Raw genomic sequence first — 18,712 nt, 5'->3', positions numbered from 1 at the left:
CTGAATGCATTTCTAGCCAATAGAAATAGTGAACTATACAAGTGCAAAATAGAAGTGTGCAGCTATGAATTATAACAGAATTGAATGAGAAGGGAAATGAAGGTAATTGGATACTTAGTCACTGTAAACAATGTTTTTGTTTGTTTACACTCTCATCCCTATAATCCTTCACTTTCTACTTACTACCCAACCTCTACACCAAGTAATGAGCTGGTCATCTTTATAATAATAATCTTTATTTTTATAGAGCGCTAACATATTCCGCAGCGCTTTACAGTTTACACACATTATCATCACTGTCCCCGATGGGTGTTATGAATGAGTCACCGTAGGAGTCAAAAACAGAAATACTAGCTAAGTCCAGAAAACCAGAGAAGTTGGCAGCTATCGGATTGCAGACCCCTGAACCTAACAACAACAACTAGCAGTAGCCGTGGGGGGTTCCTACGGTGCCCTAGACCCCTCGATCACAGCCGGAGAACTACATGGCCTAAAGACAGAAAGGGAAATCTAAACTGCCCCAGAGCAGACCACAAAGCAATAGGCAGCCCCCAACATATAATGATGGTGAAGCAAGATGAAAAAACACTCACACAGATAGAAAGATAGGCAGAGCAAATGATGGGGCCCAAGATATATAGGACAGGATAGAAAAGCTGCTGTCTGCAATCCGCCAAAACCCTCTCAAAAACAAGAGCCAACAGACTGATAGGGAAAAAAGCCCTGAAGACGCTAGGCTTCAAAAAGACTATCAGTACTCAGGTATTTTCTGAAGACAGAGCAAAAAGGAATTCAGCTCACCCAGCAGGGAAAGGCAGAAATCAGAAAAACAAGGCAAAACAAAACCAAAACACAAATGCAAAAAGCAGAGCAGAAAAACTTAGCTTTTGAGGAGCAGGAATCAGACTGGTCTCCAAGAATCCCTCAGAGAAATCACCCGCAATGCGGAAGGGCGTCGGCTGCCTTATATCCAGTCAGCAATTCCAGTCACCCAGTCATCATCATTCTGCTCAGGTGCTTTGTGATCAGCCTCACTACCTTCCTTTACCAGAAGAGGTAGTTCATCAGACCTCAATGGTGAAGGGGAAAATGAACTCACAACAGATGGGGCTCTCAATTAAATTCCCTATCTGTTGTCTTTGGAATGTGGATGGAAACCGGAGTATCCGGAGAAAACCCATGCAAACACGAGGAGAACATACAAACTCCTTGCAGATGTCCTTGGTGGGATTCGACCCCAGGACCCCAGCGCTGCAAGGCTGCAGTGCTATCCACCAAGCCATCCATCTCCCCTCCTCCTCAGAACTGTTCCTCAACATACAATCCTCTGTATCCAAATGCAGACAGCCATTTCAAACCCTCTCCTGCCCACACTTGCTAACACGAAGGCTGAGTTCACACGTGGCGTTTTTTTCGCGTTTCCGCGGCGGTTTTAATCGCGCGATTTTGCCGCGAAAGCACGAAAAATAAGCATCCCATGCATTCCTATGGGATTCCGCAATGCTGTGCTAATGCTGCGGTTTTTACCGCGGTGGAATCGCTTTGCGGTAAAAATCGCAGCATGCTCATTAATTTGCGGAATCGCGGCGATCCCGCACCCATAGGAATGCATTGTTCCGCTTACTTCCCGCATGTGGCTGTGCACAACATGCGGAAAGTAAGCAGAACAATTGCGGATGGTACCCACGGTCCGGAGGAGAGGAGACTGTCCTCCAGGCTTTGGGTACCATATCCCTTAAAAAAAAGAATTTAAAAATAAAAAATATTGTTATTCTCACCCTCCGACGTCCCGCGCAGCCTTCCCGCTTCTCTCCACGCTCCCGTTCCCAGTAATCCTTTGCGAAAATACCCGCGATGGCGTCCGTTCTTGCGGGATCGCGAAGTCTCGCTGTCTTTCGCGCGACGTCATCGCGAATTACCGCGAGTCATCGCGGGCATTTTCGCAAAGGATTACTGGGAACGGATGCGCGGTACGTCGGAGGGTAAGAATAACACCATTTTTTTTTTTTTTGCAATTTTTCTTTTACTACTGATGCTGCATAGGCGGCCTCAGTAGTAAAAAGTTGGTCACACTCGTCAAACACTATGTTTGACGAGTGTGACCAACCTGTCAATCAGTTCTCCAAGCGATGCTACAGATCGCTTAGAAAACGCTAGCATTTTGCAAGCTAAATACGCTTGCAAAATGCTAGTTTTTCCGCGGGAAAAAATTTAAAATGCGATTTTCCCGCGGACTGGAATTCCGGAATTCTCGCGGTAATTTCCGCGAGAGTTCCGGTACGTGTGCACTTAGCCTTACTCTGCTTCTCCACACCGCTGGCGATATCTCTCCAAATTCTGGTCCTCCTCACCACATCACCACAGTCACTTCAACCTCTCATCCAACAGCTATCACAACTTTCCATAATCCTTCTAACCTTATACTCATTCGCCCATCCCCCGCCTTCCCAGTCCCACTAACAGGAGCTTTATGGAATGTTCACTTTGTCTGCAACAAACTTTCCTACATCCATGATCTTTTCATTACTAACAATCTTACCTTCCTCGGCATCATCGAAAACCGTCTCACCCCCTCTGACACAGCCTCTCTAGCTGCACTTTCTTATGGTGGATTACATATTTCTCATACTCCCTGCCACAGCAGCAAGCATGGCAGAGGAGTTAGTTTTCTCCTGTCAGACAACTGTTCCTTTACCCCAATTCCACAACCACCCTCTTTTACCCTCCCCTGTTTTGGGCGCACTCTGTATGCATCTACTCTCTCCAATCTCCAACTGGCTGTCATTTACCACCCACCATGGCCATTCACCACCTCCTTGGATCACTTCACCACCTGTCTACTTCATTTCCTCTACGCTGATATCACCACAATCATCATGGGTGACTTCAACAATCACTTCTCGCTCAACTGTCACTAAATTTCTATCTCTCACTACCTCCTTCAGCCTCGCTCAATGGTCTTCTGCAATTTATATAGACTTGGCACACACCAAAAAGATTCTGATGCAGAAAGGTGGTTTTAATGAATTGCAGTACATAGATACAGACGTTTCGGTCTAGGACCTTCATCAATGTACCTTCATCAATAAGTTGTACTGTGAGCTCTTAGTGACTGGGCTTTAAGGGAGACACCAATACTGCAAGGAGGCACCTGCGGCCGTCCCACGTGGTTCTATATAACAAGTGGACGCAGTATCCGCCGCGAATCCAAGGGTGCCATTTAGCGGTCCCCTTGGTCTGCAGATAGTATGTATCCTCAAAAAGAAAGAAATTTTTTGTTAGTACGATAGATAATAGTTCGCAGCATAGGTTGATTTGTTCAGGGTGAAAATTGGATAGTGTAAGTATCCTTCGTACTGACTGGATACCCTCCGTATGGGGAATGGATGTGTACAAGTCTTTCACATCAAATGTGACTAGAATGGCATCTATAGGGATACGGTCCAAGGTATGGATCACATCCAGAAAGGCCCCTGTATCCAGTAAAAAGGAAGGTGTTTGTTTAATTAGGGGTGTTAGGATTTTTTCCAGGTATTTGGAGATGGGAGAGAAAATGGACTCTGTGGAAGCCACGATAGGTCTACCTGGTGGGTTGTCTAGGTTTTTATGGACTTTAGGAAGTATTTAGAAGACCGGCATGATAGGGAATAGTTTAGTTAAATAATCACATGTTTTGTTATCTAGGACACCACTCAATTTGTATTTGGATAGAGTAGTCTGGATGATTTGTTTAACTTCTTTGGTGGGATCTCTATTGAGTGTTTGATAGACTGATGTATCACTCAGTTGGCAATAAATTTCACCCAAGTACATTGTTTTATCAAGGATAACAATAGCTCCCCCCTTATCAGCTGGTTTGACAATTATGTCCTTATCATCCTGTAGGGTTTTTAAAGCTTGTTGATCAAGTGCAGTGAGATTGGGTGGGAAATGGACTCGCCCTTTGTAAATGTCATCTCGCAGGTTCTGGAATGTACTGTCTATAAAGGAAATAAATGTCTCCAAGGTGTGTGAACCCGTGGGTGGTCTGAAATTACTTTTATTTCTAAGGCCTAAGCTATCTGAAGATATCAGTAGAGGGTGTGGTGATACAGTCCTACAATCAGTATGGATAACATTAGATAAATGCAGTTTTAATCTCAATGATCTATAGAACCTCTGAAGGTCCATGTCCAGATTAAATGTATTGTATCTATAGCTTGGGCAGAAGGAGAGACCCTTTTGTAATACACGGTATTCTGCTATGCCTAGATTTTTTGAGGAAATATTAATTACCAATGGGTCATTACCTGCGAGCGAGTGATGCGACCAGAGTCCATATTTCTGTGTAGATCTCTTCCCCCTGCGGGTCCTCTTCTCTTTGTGGATCTGCGTCTCTGTCCTAAAAAACGACCTGATGGAGCCTGTCTTTCGTGATCCGAACCCGAAGACGAGATGTCTGTGGTGGATCTGTAGTTGGGATAGAAGTTGAAGTTCCCAGAGATGTAAGATTCTCGCCATTTATAGACTCTGTTTTGTTTGTAATCTTCTGTGTCACGGGCGAACTTGTTCCTTTTCCTTGTCTCAATGTCTCGTCGGTGTTGTTCAATAACTCCGTTGATCTTGGTCTTCAGATTGTTAAAATCCTCGTTGCTAATGGAGGATGATAGCTGTGTTTCTATACTAGAGATTTCCTCTTTACACTTGGCGATTCCTAGATGCAGATGCTCTAACGTGAGAGTGATAAGGTCAAAAGAACATTTGTTAATAATCTGTTCAAAACGAGAGCAAAAATCACTTGAATCGCTGAAGAGGATGGGACGTAGGGGAACGCGTAGTCCCCTAGGTATCCTCTGGACTTTAAGGTATTCAGTGAGAGTAACACAGTGTAGCTCCAAATTAGTGCACCACCTGAGTGTCCTTGGGAGGAAGTCTAAGAAAATCGCTGGGGAGAGTGGATTGTGCTATAATGTTGGATGTCTCCTCTGCATTGTACGAGAAAGTAAGAGATGTCATTGCCCAGGAGGGTGTGCACAGCGTAAGGGTTAGCAGTATTAGAACAAAACCGTTGGCACAACCCTGGTAACCGGAGGTGGTGCACAAGTAGGATCCCAATCCGTGAACTTCAATTTATATAGACTTGGCACACACCAAAAAGATTCTGATGCAGAAAGGTGGTTTTAATGAATTGCAGTACATACATACATACGTTTCAGTCTAGGACCTTCATCAATGTACAATAAGTTGTACTGTGAGCTCTTAGTGACTGGGCTTAAAGGGAGACACCAATACTGCAAGGAGGCACCTGCGGCCGTCCCACGTGGTTCTATATAACAAGTGGACGCAGTATCCGCCGCGAATCCAAGGGTGCCTTCTGCAGTCACTTACAAAGATGGCCACACGCTGGACCTCATTGTTATGAATGAGTCACCGGAGGAGGAAAAAACACAAATGCAAGCTAAGTCCAGAAAACCAGAAAGGTTGGTAGCTAGCGGATTGCAAACCCCTGATCCTATTCACAACAACTAACAGTAGCCGTGGAGCGTTCCTACGGTGGTCCTAGACGCCTCTTCACAGCCGGAGAACTAAATAAGCCTAAAGAAAGAAAGGGGAAATCTAAACTGCCCCAGAGCAGACCCCAAAGCACCAAAGCAATAGACAGCCCCCAACATGTATTGTCGGTGAAAACAGATGAAAACACAAACACAGACAGAAAGACAGGCAGAGCAAACGATGGGGCCCAACTAACAAGATAGGAAAGGACAGAAAAGATGCTTGCTGCAATCCGCAAAAACCCTACCAAAAATGTCCCAACACGTCTGATAGGAAAAACAGCCCTGAAGTCACTAGACTTCAAAATCCCTATATCAGCACTCCGATATATTCTGAAGACAGAGCAAAAGAGATTTAACCGATCAGGGACAAAAATGGAAATTCAGCAGAGCCCCAGCCGGGGCTGGCAGAACACAAAACTAAGCAAATCAGACAAAATCTCATGGAACAATAACAGAGCAAAACTTAGCTTTAGAAGGCAGGAACTGAACTGGAGGCCAGAGCTCAGAGCAGAGAAATCACCAGCAACCCTACAGGGCGTCGGCTGCCTTATATCCACTCAGAGATTCCGGATGTCCAATCGCAATCCACCTGTTCAGGTGACAGGTTTCTCCCATCCAAATCAGTTTCACCACCTCCTTTCACCAGCAGAGGGAGTTCATCGGACATCAAAGGTGAACGAGAAAATGAGCTCACAACACCTCATCTTCACTCGCCTCTTCTCCCTATCTAACCACCACTCTAACTCACCTCTCCTTCTCTCTGACCACAACCTACTTATATTCTCTTCCCTTTCCTCTTTAGATGCACAATCCCTACTTCACAAGCTTGCACACCCTCACAGAAATCTTAAACACCTCAATCCACACTCACTCTCTGAATCCATTCTCCTTCTTACAGACATACATTCCTTACACAATGTGGACACTGCTGGCGCTTTATATAACACCACAATAGCTGTAACTCTCAAATTTGTCGCCCCTCTCACACATATCAAAGCTCGCAAAATCAACAAGCAACCCTGGCACACCACCCTGACCAAAGTACAGAGGAGGTCTTCCAAGGTTGCTGAGCGGAGATGGAAAAGAGTCAACTCAATGGGCACTTCATTGCATTCAAACAGTCCATCACTACTTTCAAGGCCACACTCATACCATCCCTCTCTCACAACCCTAAACAGCTATTCAACACTTTCAATTCTCTCCTCAGTCCCCCAGCACCCCTACCTCTCAATTCATCTCAGCTGAAGACTTTACCTCATTCTTCAAGCAGAAGATTGATAATATCAGAGAAACTTTGACCTACAACCCCCACAGCCCCTCCTCATAACTACTCAGCCCTTCTTCACCAAAGCTAACTTCGCCACCATTGTAGAAGATGAACTTTCCACTCTACTCTCAAGATCACATATCATTACATGTGCACTCTACCCGATCCCATCCCACTTAATCACAAATCTCACCACAGTCTTCATCCCAACCATAACCCATCTCTTCAACCTGTCTCTAACAACTGTTGTTTTCCCCTCATGCTTCAATCATGCCTCAATAACACCCATCCTCAAAAAGCCCTCCCTTGACCCATCTTCTGTATCTAGCTATCACCGCATATTACTTGTCCCCTATGCCTCTAAACTGCTGAAACAACACGTCCATCTTTAATTGTCCTACCACCTCTCCTCCTGCTCCCTCTTAGACTGCTTACAATCTGACTTCCGACTGCGTCACTCCACTGAAAATGCCCTGAATAAAGTCACCAATGACCTAACCGCCCAAGCAACACTACTCTGTCTTACTTTACGGGTGGTACAGGTGACATACACACGTGGTCAAAATTGTTGGTACCCCTCGTTTAATGACAGAAAAACCCACAATGGTGACAGAAATAACTTGAATCTGACAAAAGTAGTAATAAATCAAATATCTGTGAAAATGAACCAATGAAAGTCAGGCATTGCTTTTCAAACATGCTTCCACAGATTTCTTTAAAAAATAAAACTCATGAAATAGGCCTGGACCAAAATGATGGTACCATTATATACAGAGCTCCTGGGTATAATGTGACTGGTGATCTCTGTATTACATGTACAATGACACTACAGTATACACAGAGCTCACATTTATAATGTCACTGGTGAGTCACTGTATTACCTGTATACTATACACTGTATAGTATATACAGAGCTCCTGTGTACAATGTCATTGGTGATCCCTATATTACCTGTACACCGACACTATACACAGAGCTCCTGTGTATAATGTCACTAGTGATCCCTGTATTATCTGTACACTGACACATATATACAGAGCTCCTGTGTATGTCACTAGTAATCACTGAATTACCTGTACACTACACATTGTATACTATATACAGGGCTCGTGCGTATAATGACATTTATGAAAATATTAGTGTAATTAGTATTTTTTAATGATCAGTATTGTAGTATTCAGTCACTGTGTGGAGGTATTATGTCATACGGTATTGGTGTGGTGATATTTATCCCGTGTGTGTAGCATTATTCAGTCATTATGTGGAGGTAATATCTGGTCTGATCATGATGTAGTGGTATTTATCATCTGTATGTGGTATTATTCAGTCACTATTTGGGGGTAACATATTCTGGTGATGGTGTGGTGGTATCTATCCCGTGTGTGTAGCATTATTCAGTCATTATGTGGGGTTAATATCTGGTCTGATCATGATGTAGTGGTATTTATCATCTGTATGTGGTATTATTCAGTCACTATTTGGGGGTAACATATTCTGGTGATGGTGTGGTGGTATTTATCCCGTGTGTGTAGCATTATTCAGTCATTATGTGGGGTTAATATCTGGTCTGGTCATGGTGTGGTGGTATTTATCCCTTGTATGTGGTATTATTTGCTATCTATGTGGTGGTAATATTTAGTATGGTCATTGTGGAATGTTCTTTCGCAAATATTTACTGCTGAGACCAGATATTAGTTGCAGTAGGCAGTTGAGGAGATAGATGGATAGGTTCTCATCCTTTCCAATTTGAGCATGGTTCCTTTAGTTCTAATTTTCAAAACCCTGTAAAAATGTCCACCATACTTAGAAGTGACTGACAGTGACAATATGTCCTGGATGAGAGGCAATGAGGTGGGGTAAGGTAGGGTAAGGAGGGTAGGAGGGTAAAGCTGTGTCTAATATCATGTCCTCACTATATCTGAAACTGAACCTGTCAAAGACTGAACTCCTGGTGTTTCCTCCCGCTACTAATGCACCTATACCCGACATTGCTATTTCTGTGTGTGGTTCCACTATTACTCCCCAGCAACATGCCCGCTGTCTTGGGGTCATACTTGATTCCGAGCTTTCCTTTGCCCCCCACATTCGATCACTGGCTCGCTCTTGTCATCTGCACCTCAAAAACATTTCTAGAATTCGACCTTTTCTTACTTTTGACTCTGCAAAAACTCTTACTGTTTCTCTTATTCATTCTCGTCTCAACTATTGTAACTCTCTTCTAATCGGTCTCCCTCTTACCAAACTCTCCCCTCTCCAATCTGTCTTGAATGCTGCAGCCAGGATCATATTCCTCACCAATCGTTACACCGATGCCTCTACCTTGTGCCAGTCATTACACTGGCTACCCATCCACTCCAGAATTCAGTATAAACTTATTACCCTCACCCACAAAGCCCTCCATGGCTCAGCACCACCCTACATCTCCTCCCTTGTTTCAGTATACCACCCTACCCGCGCCCTCCGTTCTGCTGATGACCTGAGGTTAGTATCCTCAATAGTCAGAACCTCCCACTCCCGTCTCCAAGACTTTACACGTGCCGCGCCAATTCTTTGGAATGCACTTCCCAGGTCAATATGATTAGTCCCCAATCCCCACAATTTTAAGCGTGTCCTGAAAACACATTTATTCAGACTGGCCTATCGCCTCAACACATTAACCTAACCTATCCCTGTGTGGCAGAGCCAAAAGTTTTACCATAACCAGGTTCCCAGCATCATGTCCCACATGCTTTATGCATCCATTAGCCCTCTGTGTCTGTACTGTTACACACTTAACATTATGGCTGGTCCATACAATCAGAGCAACTGTTACCACCCACCTTTCGTGTCTACCTCTTTCCTCATAGACTGTAAGCTTGCGAGCAGGGCCCTCACTCCTCTTGTTGTTTGTTATAATCTACTGTATGTGATTATTGTTATGCTGTAATGTCTATTGTCTGTACAAATCCCCTCTGAAATGTAAAGTGCTGCGGAATATGTCGGCGCTATAAAAATAAAATTTATTATTATTATTATTATAAAGCGCCTTTACTTTTAATTACCGTTACTTGCATCTTGTGGTTGAGGAAAATGTGTGTGAAATAGGCATAGCTAGTACAAATGGGTGTGTCTTTAAATGAGAGCGGCTGTCTAAATAGGTGTAGCTTGCTAACACAAAAAGGGAACCTGTTGTTAAAAAATTGAATCCCACCCTTGTATGGCAGATATATGGTGGCTTAATCTAGATGAGGTTAATGGGACTTAATAGAGCTGCTTTGTTAAATTGCTCTAATAGCAGTCACCAGAATGATCAGGAACTCATGCCTTTTCGATAAAGTGAAATAGGTTTATTCTCAATATGCAACCTTATTGTTATGATACCGAACATTTTCCCAAAGAAATTGGCAATGACAAAGCATTTAACAGACTAAAAAAAGGTGAATATTTTTCTTCAGAAACAGTAGAGACTGATTTATGAATCTATCCAATTGTCTGCAGGGGTTAGTAAGGTTTTTCACACCAATGACCCTATGTTCAATGAATAACAGTAAAAGACCCTATTCACACATCAATATTTTGGACAGTAGTTTTAAGCGAACCCAAGAGTGGCTTTAAAATACAAAACCGTTTATATAATTGTTTTTTGCTTTAGTTTGCACATCCAAAATTTGGCAAAAATACTAAAGAGTGAAAAATGCAAATATGAGTAAATCAGAAAAGTTTTCTGTATAAAAGTGAGTGCTTATTGCCCTTTGACTTGGCAGTGGTATCACAAATCAAAAGGGATAAGTATTCTGACTGCGTAAGGCGATGTCTCCCCTTGTAGTATCAGTCAGAAGTCCTGAGATACTGTATATATTGCTCTTCTGTTTTAGTAATGACCTCTTCAGAAACACAGAGAAGCTTTTATTTTAACAAGTCTGTGGCTTCTAATTCCATTAAAAGGTTTTACAATTTTGGCACTCGTACAGAATAGAAAATTGTGCAACAAGTCAACCAATATTTGACATTAATGCAGTCATCTTTTTTTTTATTTTTTTTTTTTACTTAGCCATAATAAGAAACATGAAGGAAAATCTCTAAAGGTCAGTTAATCTACCATAACAACAGAGAAACAAGCTGGTTTTGGAAAGTCTGTATTTAGTAGGAAAATTATTCTCTTACAGGTTAAGCATGAGTAATCACAATGTACACAATGTACATGGCAAATAGGTTAGCGCAACATTGAAAGCCAATTGGAATTGGAGAAGAATTGAATTGAATAAGCTTTACAGCTTGATATGTTTTCAATATAAACTGGTGCAGATGTGAGACTCATCTGTGACCACGATACAGCAACCAATTGTAGTGACTAACGGTAATGTAGTAAAACAGGGTTGTGTACATGCGATGTCTTACTGCATACAGACCAAGAAATTCAATAATGTAAAATGTCATCCGTTTATCAGATGTTTAACCCCTTAACCCCCGGAGTTGTTTTCTTTGTTGCGTTTTTGTTTTTTGCTTCTCTTCTTCCCAGAGCCGAGTTTTAATTTTGAACGACACCACTGGTTTTAACATATCATGTACTGGAAAACCTAAAAAAAAAATTCAACTGCAGTGAAATTGCAAAAAAGTGCAATCCCACTGTTGTTTTTGTTTTGCTTTTTCACTATGTTCACTAAATGCTAAAACTGACCTGCCATTATGATTCTCCAGGTCATTGCGAGTTCATAGACACCAAATATGTCTAGATTCTTTTTTATCTAAGTGGTGAAAAAAAATTCTAAACTTTGTCAAAAAAAAATTGCGCTATTTTCCGATACCTGTAGCGTCTCCATTTTTCGGGTTGAGTGAGGGATTATTTTTTGCATGCCAAGCTGACACTTTTAATGATACCATTTTGTTGTAGACACGATCTTTTGATCTCCCGTTATTGCATTTTAATGCAATGTCGCGGCGACCAAAAATACGTAATTCTGGCGCTTTGACCTTTTTCTCGCTATGCCATTTAGTGATCGAGTTAATTCTTTTTTTATATTTATAGATCTGGCGATTCTGAATGCGGTGATGGCATATATGTGTATGTTTTTGTATTTACTGTTTAATTTTGAATAGGGCGACAGGGGGGTGATTTGAACTTTTATATTTTTTATTTTTATATATTTTTAAAAACTTATTTAAACTTTGGCATTCTTCAATAGTCTCCATGGGAGACTAGAAGCTGCCATAACCCGATCAGCTCTGCTACATACAGGCGATGATCAGATCGCCTGTATGTAGCAGAATTACTCACGTGCTATGAGTGCTGACCACCAGGTGACGCTCAAAGCAATCAGGCAGTGACAACCATGGAGGTCTACAGGAGACCTCTGGTTATCATGTCAACCCATCCGTGACCCGCGATCACGTGACAGGGTCACCAATGGGCGGATTTCCGACGCAATTGCAGGAAGCGCATGTTAAATGACGCTATCAGAGTTTGACAGCAGTATTTAACAGGTTAATAGCCGCGGGTGGATTGTGATTTCACCCGTGGCTGTTTCGGGCACATGTCAGCTGTTCAAAACAGCTGACATATATTGGGAAAGATGTGGGCTCACCGCCCGAGCACACATCAAAGGGAGGGTGTCCAACATCGTCTTCATCTTACTATTACGCCCGATGTCTGAAAGGGGTTAAACTGAAATTGCAAGCACAAAGAAGGAAAAGTGCAAAATCTAAAATCCCATGACACGAGCATGCAATCTTTGGCACATTCCCCTTTACTAGTCATTGTAAGATAAAGGTGCAGCATGATCCCTACCTTATTTCCAAAACTGCACTTTGCAGTTTCTTACTGCCCATAGAAATCATGAATAGTGCCCAAAAGAGGTGTACTCACGTTCTTTCAACATGTATCACAGCATGAGAGGTTATGTGTGTCCTAGGATAGAACAGTGAATTATTCTCGATTGTAATAAAAAAGTCAATTGCTTCTTCATGTGAAGAAAACACTTAAAGGGCATCTGTTAGTATCAACCCTCAAATGCCTCCTATATGGGCATCCAGGTCATAGAAAGTTGAATTAAATTATATCTATACTAGATGGAGGCCCATTGCTATTGCATCGGGAGGGCGGTAATGTCACAATGGGGGCAGGCTTTGCAGCGTTGAATCTCTCCCCCCATGTGCTCACCCACCTATCAACTCTCTCTTTGCCCATGTGCTGACTTCTCCCGTCTGTGCTCTCTTCTTTGACCTGTCTAGCCCATGTGCTATCCCCCTTGTCTGCTGTCTCTCTCCTTCCTGTTCTGTGTTCTCCCCTCATGTGCTGTCCCATTTGAGCTGTCTCTCTCACCCCTGTGTCTGATCATGTACAGAACATACCACAGCTCCTGGTCAGGGGAGGAAGCAAAATACAATCCTGCCATGACAGCAGGAGATCACAGAGGATACATTTTGTGAGGTAAAATATTGTTTAAAAACAGTCAGTGAAATATTTTACCTCACAAAATGAACCCTGCTGTAATGTCAATATTGTCTTTTGCACCCTCCCTTGCACAGGATATGTGGTGTGCTCCGTACATGGCCAGACACAGACAATTTTTAAAATGAACTTTTGTTCATGGGAAAACTCCTTTAATGTGACCGGCATCCTCTGCCTGTGGACACGTCGTGCATCTGCCATCGGGATCAGCCGAATGATTCAATGTGCCTGCACGGAATTCGCGCAGGCGCAGTGCAATGGTGTTTCGCTGGTGGTACCGCGCAAGAGGTTGCGTGAGTGTGTGAGAGTGTGTGAGTGTGTGATTGTGTGAGTGTGTGTATGTGTGGTGCATGTGGCGTATATTGTGTGTGAGTGTGTGTGTGTGTGTGTGTGGTGCGACGGTGTTCCACTGGTGGTACCATGCAAAAGGTTGTGTGAATGTATAAGTGTGAGTGTGTAAGTGTGAGAGTGAGTTTGAGTGTGTGAGTGTGTGTGAGAGTCTGTGTGGTGTGTACGGCATATAGAGTGTGTGTGTGTGGTGCGACAGTATTCCGCTGGCGGTACCGCGCAAGAGGCTGCGTGAGTGTGAGTATGTGAATGTGAATGTGTGAGTCTGAGTGTGTGAGTGTGAGCGTGTGAGTCAGTATGAGTGTGAGTGTGTGTGAGTGTGAGTGTGAATGTGAGCATGTGAGTGAGTGTGTGAGTGTTAGGGCTGGCAGAACGCACCAAATTATAAAATAGTAGTAGGTGCGATCGCAGCCTGGGGTCCACCGTGCAGAGGTGGTACACTGCTGCAAGATAATGGCGGAAGAAATAAGCGGTGTGAAAACAGTCACACGTGGGTTACGTCACCTAATGTGAACAGGAGCGAACTCTGTTAATTGACAGAGCCGCACAACCGCTGAACGTAGATGCCGGAGCCTGTTTAGCTCACAGACCCCGTCCAAAAGAGCGCACAGTGTACGGCCACAGAACTCTACCCCAAGGACACGGGGTTAGAGTCCCTCTAGGCCCACTGAGCGCGCGGCGTCGCTGCCGCGAGCGAGGCTATAGACGCTGGCTATGGAGTGTGGAGCACATGCACTGAGGCGTGCCGAGTCACTGGTGAGGACTGATGCCTGACTCAACCTCTGACCTAACTACGCCTAAGCCTGGGTGCTAGCATGCTAGGCTGCACAACACATGCGTACCGAGAGTAGGGGTTTCTTAATGAGTCATTCACCAGAGACATTCATATGTGCATACATCACTCACTCCTCATAGTCTGAAAATACAGTCTATTCTATCGCATGGCCGAGCGGCCATGCGAACCTTTTATAGCCGCGAGCATCCGGGACCTTCCTGGCTTCTCGGACGGACCAATCCGAACACGAGCAGGACCTGAGCATGTGACCTTCGATCACCAATGAGAGAGCACTCCACGGGCATGCTCAGTAGCCCGACATGAGGACTTAGTCCCTGGAGAATCTCACTGCTGAGCACCATGCATTGCCATAGCTGTGCTAGAGGTGGCAGCAGCAAGCAAACACAAGGAGCTGGTCTGGGCAGAGCACCGGGACCGACGAGTTTGCTGAGCAACCTCCTCTATGGCTGAAGAGGAATGGGAGACCGCTGGAAGCAAGGCTCGGGATTCTCACTGTGCAGCAACAGAAATCTGACGCCTAACATTCCCGCCCCCTCCTCTCTGAGCCTTGCTCCGCTCAAATTCTGCAATGAGAAGAAGAGCATGGATGTTCTCCACTGGCTCCCAGGTCCGAGCCTCTGGACCAGGACCCATCCAATCCACCAAGTAAAACTTTTTGCCCCGCATCACCTTGCATCCCACGATGGCATTGACCTCAAACTCATCAGATGACAGGTCTGATGTCCCGGCAGATGGCTCAGAAAACCGGGACATGTGAACCGGCTTAAGGAAAGACACATGAAACGTGTCCGAGATAGCCAAGTGTGGTGGAAGGGCCAGACAGTAGACCACAGGGTTAATCAGCTCAACTACCTTGAAAGGGTCAATATAGAGGGGTGCGAACTTAGCGGATTCCACCTGCAGCCTGATGTTTCGAGCGGAGAGCCACACTAAGTCACCAGGGGCGAAGGTCAGAGCAGGGTGCCGGCGAGTATCAGCGGAGGACCTCATTCTCTCCTTGGAGGCCCGGATAGCATCCTGCGTGCGATCCCAAATGTCACGTGCCTCCACCGCCCAGTCTGCCACCCTAGAGTCGGTGGACGACATGGGCATGGGCACGGGGACGCGCAGATGCTGATCATAATACAAGAGGAATGGGGTCTGACCGGTGGAGTCAGCCACAGCGTTGTTCAAGGCGAACTCCGCCCACGGTAGCAAGGATGCCCAATCATCCTGCCTGGCCGAGACAAAATGTCACAGATTTGTCACCAGGGTCTGGTTGGCTCTCTCAACCAACCCATTCGTCTCGGGATGATAGGCCGAGGAAAGATTTAGCTCAATGCTGAGCAGAGAACAGAGCTCTCCCCAGAACTGAGACGCAAACTGAGGACCCCGGTCGCTGACAATCTTATCCGGCATTCCGTGTAGGCTTAAAACATGTTTAATAAACAACACTGCTAGGCCCCGTGCCGAAGGTAGCCGAGAGAGTGGTACCAGATGCACCATCTTGGAGAAATGATCGGTGACCACCCAAATGACGGTGCTGCCACTGGACTTGGGCAGACCCACCACAAAGTCCATACCGACCATCTCCCAGGGCCTCTCCGCAACCGGCAGAGGATAGAGTAACCCAGCGGGCCGCTGCCGAGAGGACCAATTCTGGGCGCAAGAGACGCACGCCAGAATATAGTCCATGATGTCACGAGCCATATGCGGCCACCAGTACGTCCTCGTCAGGAGTTCAGAGGTCTGTTTGATCCCGAAACGGCCACCCACTCTGGACGAATGAGCCCAAGTGAGGTCCTTCGGTCGCAGATGGGCAGGGACAAAAGTTTTGTCCGGAGGTACAGACTCGAGAGCAACCGGAGCCACGGTCCTCAGGCTCTCCGATGGGACTATCAGTCGAGGCGCCTCCCCCTCCAATGACACCACGGAGCGAGAAAGAGCATCAGCCCAGACGTTCTTCTCCTCGGAGAGAAAATGCAGTGTGAAATGGAATCGGGAGAAGAACAAGGACCATCTGGCCTGGCGAGAATTCAGCCGCTGGGCTGTCTGTAAATAGACCAAATTTTTCTGGTCGGTGAACACCTGGAATGGGTGGAGAGCTCCCTCCAGGAGGTGTCTCCACTCTGAGAAGGCCAGCTTCATTGCTAGCAACTCCCTGTCCCCGATGGAATATTTCCTCTCCGCCGGTGTGAAGGTCTTAGAGAAGAAGAAGCATGGGTGCTTCCGACCTTGCGAGTCCTTCTGAAAAAGGACTGCTCCAGCACCAACGGAGGAGGCATCCACCTCCAGAATGAAGGGCTTATCTACATCACGGCGATGTAGAATGGGAGCGCTAGCGAAGTGGGACTTAATGGAGGCGACGGCCTTGGAGACAGTCTCCGACCACAATTTGGGATTTGCAACCTTCTTGGTGAGGGCTACCAAGGGCGCTACCAAAGTTGAGAAATGGGGAATGAATTGGCGATAGTAATTTATGAACCCCATAAAGCGCTGCACCGCTTTGAGAGAATGGGGTTCCTGCCAATACATGTACCTTGGCAGGATCCATGGCCAAACCCTGGACTGAGATGATGTAGCCCAGGAAAGGCAAGGACTCCTGCTCAAACACACATTTCTCCAAAATGAGAATATCGTCCAGATAGACTACTACCGAGGTGGTAAGCATATCCTGGAAGATATCGTTTACAAAGTCTTGGAAGACGGCTGGAGCATTACATAACCCGAAGGGCATCACCAGGTAATTCATAGTGCCCGTCTCTGGCGTTAAAAGCCATCTTCCATTCGTCCCCCTCACGGATGCGAATCAGGTTATAGGCTCCCCGCAGATCAAGCTTAGTAAACACTCTCGCTCCCCGTAGCCTATCAAACAGTTCCGATATCAGGGGCAGAGGATACTTGTTCTTAACGGTTATGGCATTAAGGCCCCTGTAATCGATGCACGGACGTAATTCTTCATTCTCCTTTTGGACAAAGAAGAATCCCGCTCCCGCCGGAGACACCGACTTCCTAATGAATCCTCTTGCCAGATTCTCCCTGATATACTGAGACATGGCCTCTGTCTCTGGGAGAGATAGGGGATATACTCGACCCCGGGGAGGCTCAGCGCCGGGCAACAGGTCAATAGGACAGTCGTAAGGGAGGTGCGGCGGAAGGGTCTCTGCCGCCTTCTTGGAGAAAACGTCTGCATACTGCTGATATGGCTTGGGAAGCGAGGAGAGATGTGCAGGAACCTCAGAAGTAGCGACCTGTACGCAGTCCCTTAGACACCTACCCTCGCAGGATTTGCTCCAACCAAGGATTTTTCCCGAAGACCACTCTATGTGGGGAGAGTGGGATTGTAACCAGGGAACCCCTAGGAGGACCTGGTCGATACCTTCGGGCATCACAAGGAGAGACAGCATCTCCTGATGAGAAGGAGACAGTGAGAGTCTCAGTGGAGCCATCTGGTGGGTGATTTGGGATGGGAGTGTCGCCCCATTCACCACCCTGATGGTAACTGGTTGAGGTAGCAAGACCAGGGGGAAGGCAGATGACATGAAAATGCCCTCCACCCCAGAGTCCACGCAAACCTCCACAATCAGAGTGGAAGAATTCAACTCTAACGCTCCTTGGAGGAGAAAGTCGCGGTGTCTAGTAGGCCCCCTCCGATAACCACTAGACGGGAGCATTTCCCGACCGCTGTGGGCACTGGTTAGCAAGGTGCCCAGTCTGCCGACAGCTGAAGCAGACTGGAGGTACCCGGGCGGGCCGAACCCTGGACCCCGTGCGGGACACCTCCATGGCCTCTGGAGGCTCAGGCGACTGACCGGGAGGTTTCAGCGGTTTAGCGAAATTTGTAGCCAACTTATATAATTGGCGGGACCAGGAGCGCTCCAACCCTAGCTCAGTGAAGCGAATGTCAATTCGGGTGGAAACCGTAATGAGCTCCTCTAAAGTGATGGGCACCTCCCTGGAGGCCAGGGCGTCTTTGCCATGACCAGCCAGGCCTCTCCAGAATATAGGTATGAGAACCTTATCTGGCCACTCCAGCTCTGAGGCCAGAGTTCTGAAGAGGATGGCATACTGGCTGACCAGAGACGAACCCTGGGTTAGGGCCAGCAACTGAAGTGCGGTATCGTGCGTGACCCGAGGTCCCAGGAACATCTGCTTCAGAGTGACCAGAAAATGGGTGGCACTCTGTACCAGGGGATCCCCACGCTCCCACAGTGGGGTGGCCCACTCCAAGGCCCTGCCCGACAGGAGGGAGATGATAAATCTCACCTTGGCCCGCTCAGAGGGAAATCCTGTAGCCAGCAACTCCAGGTGAATGGAGCACTGACTCACAAAAACCCTGCATGAAGTACTATCACCCGAGA

General features: G+C 46.0%; 1 protein-coding gene across 1 annotated transcript in view; it reads right to left on the bottom strand.

The window, feature by feature from the left end:
- Positions 1-18,712, bottom strand: part of LOC141080625 (uncharacterized) — an 86,842-nt gene that overhangs the window by 10,228 nt on the left and 57,902 nt on the right. The window contains exon 4 of the mRNA XM_073565986.1: positions 4,290-4,943. Coding sequence (XP_073422087.1) covers positions 4,290-4,943 — 654 coding nt within the window. The remainder of the gene's footprint in view (positions 1-4,289; positions 4,944-18,712) is intronic.

The sequence above is a fragment of the Dendrobates tinctorius genome, unplaced genomic scaffold, assembly GCF_039654945.1.
Source record: "Dendrobates tinctorius isolate UK_male_01 unplaced genomic scaffold, ASM3965494v1 ptg000003l, whole genome shotgun sequence".
Lineage (NCBI taxonomy): Eukaryota > Metazoa > Chordata > Amphibia > Anura > Dendrobatidae > Dendrobates > Dendrobates tinctorius.
The sequence above is the reverse complement of the archived record's forward strand: the minus strand, read 5'-3'. Positions and strand labels throughout refer to the sequence as shown.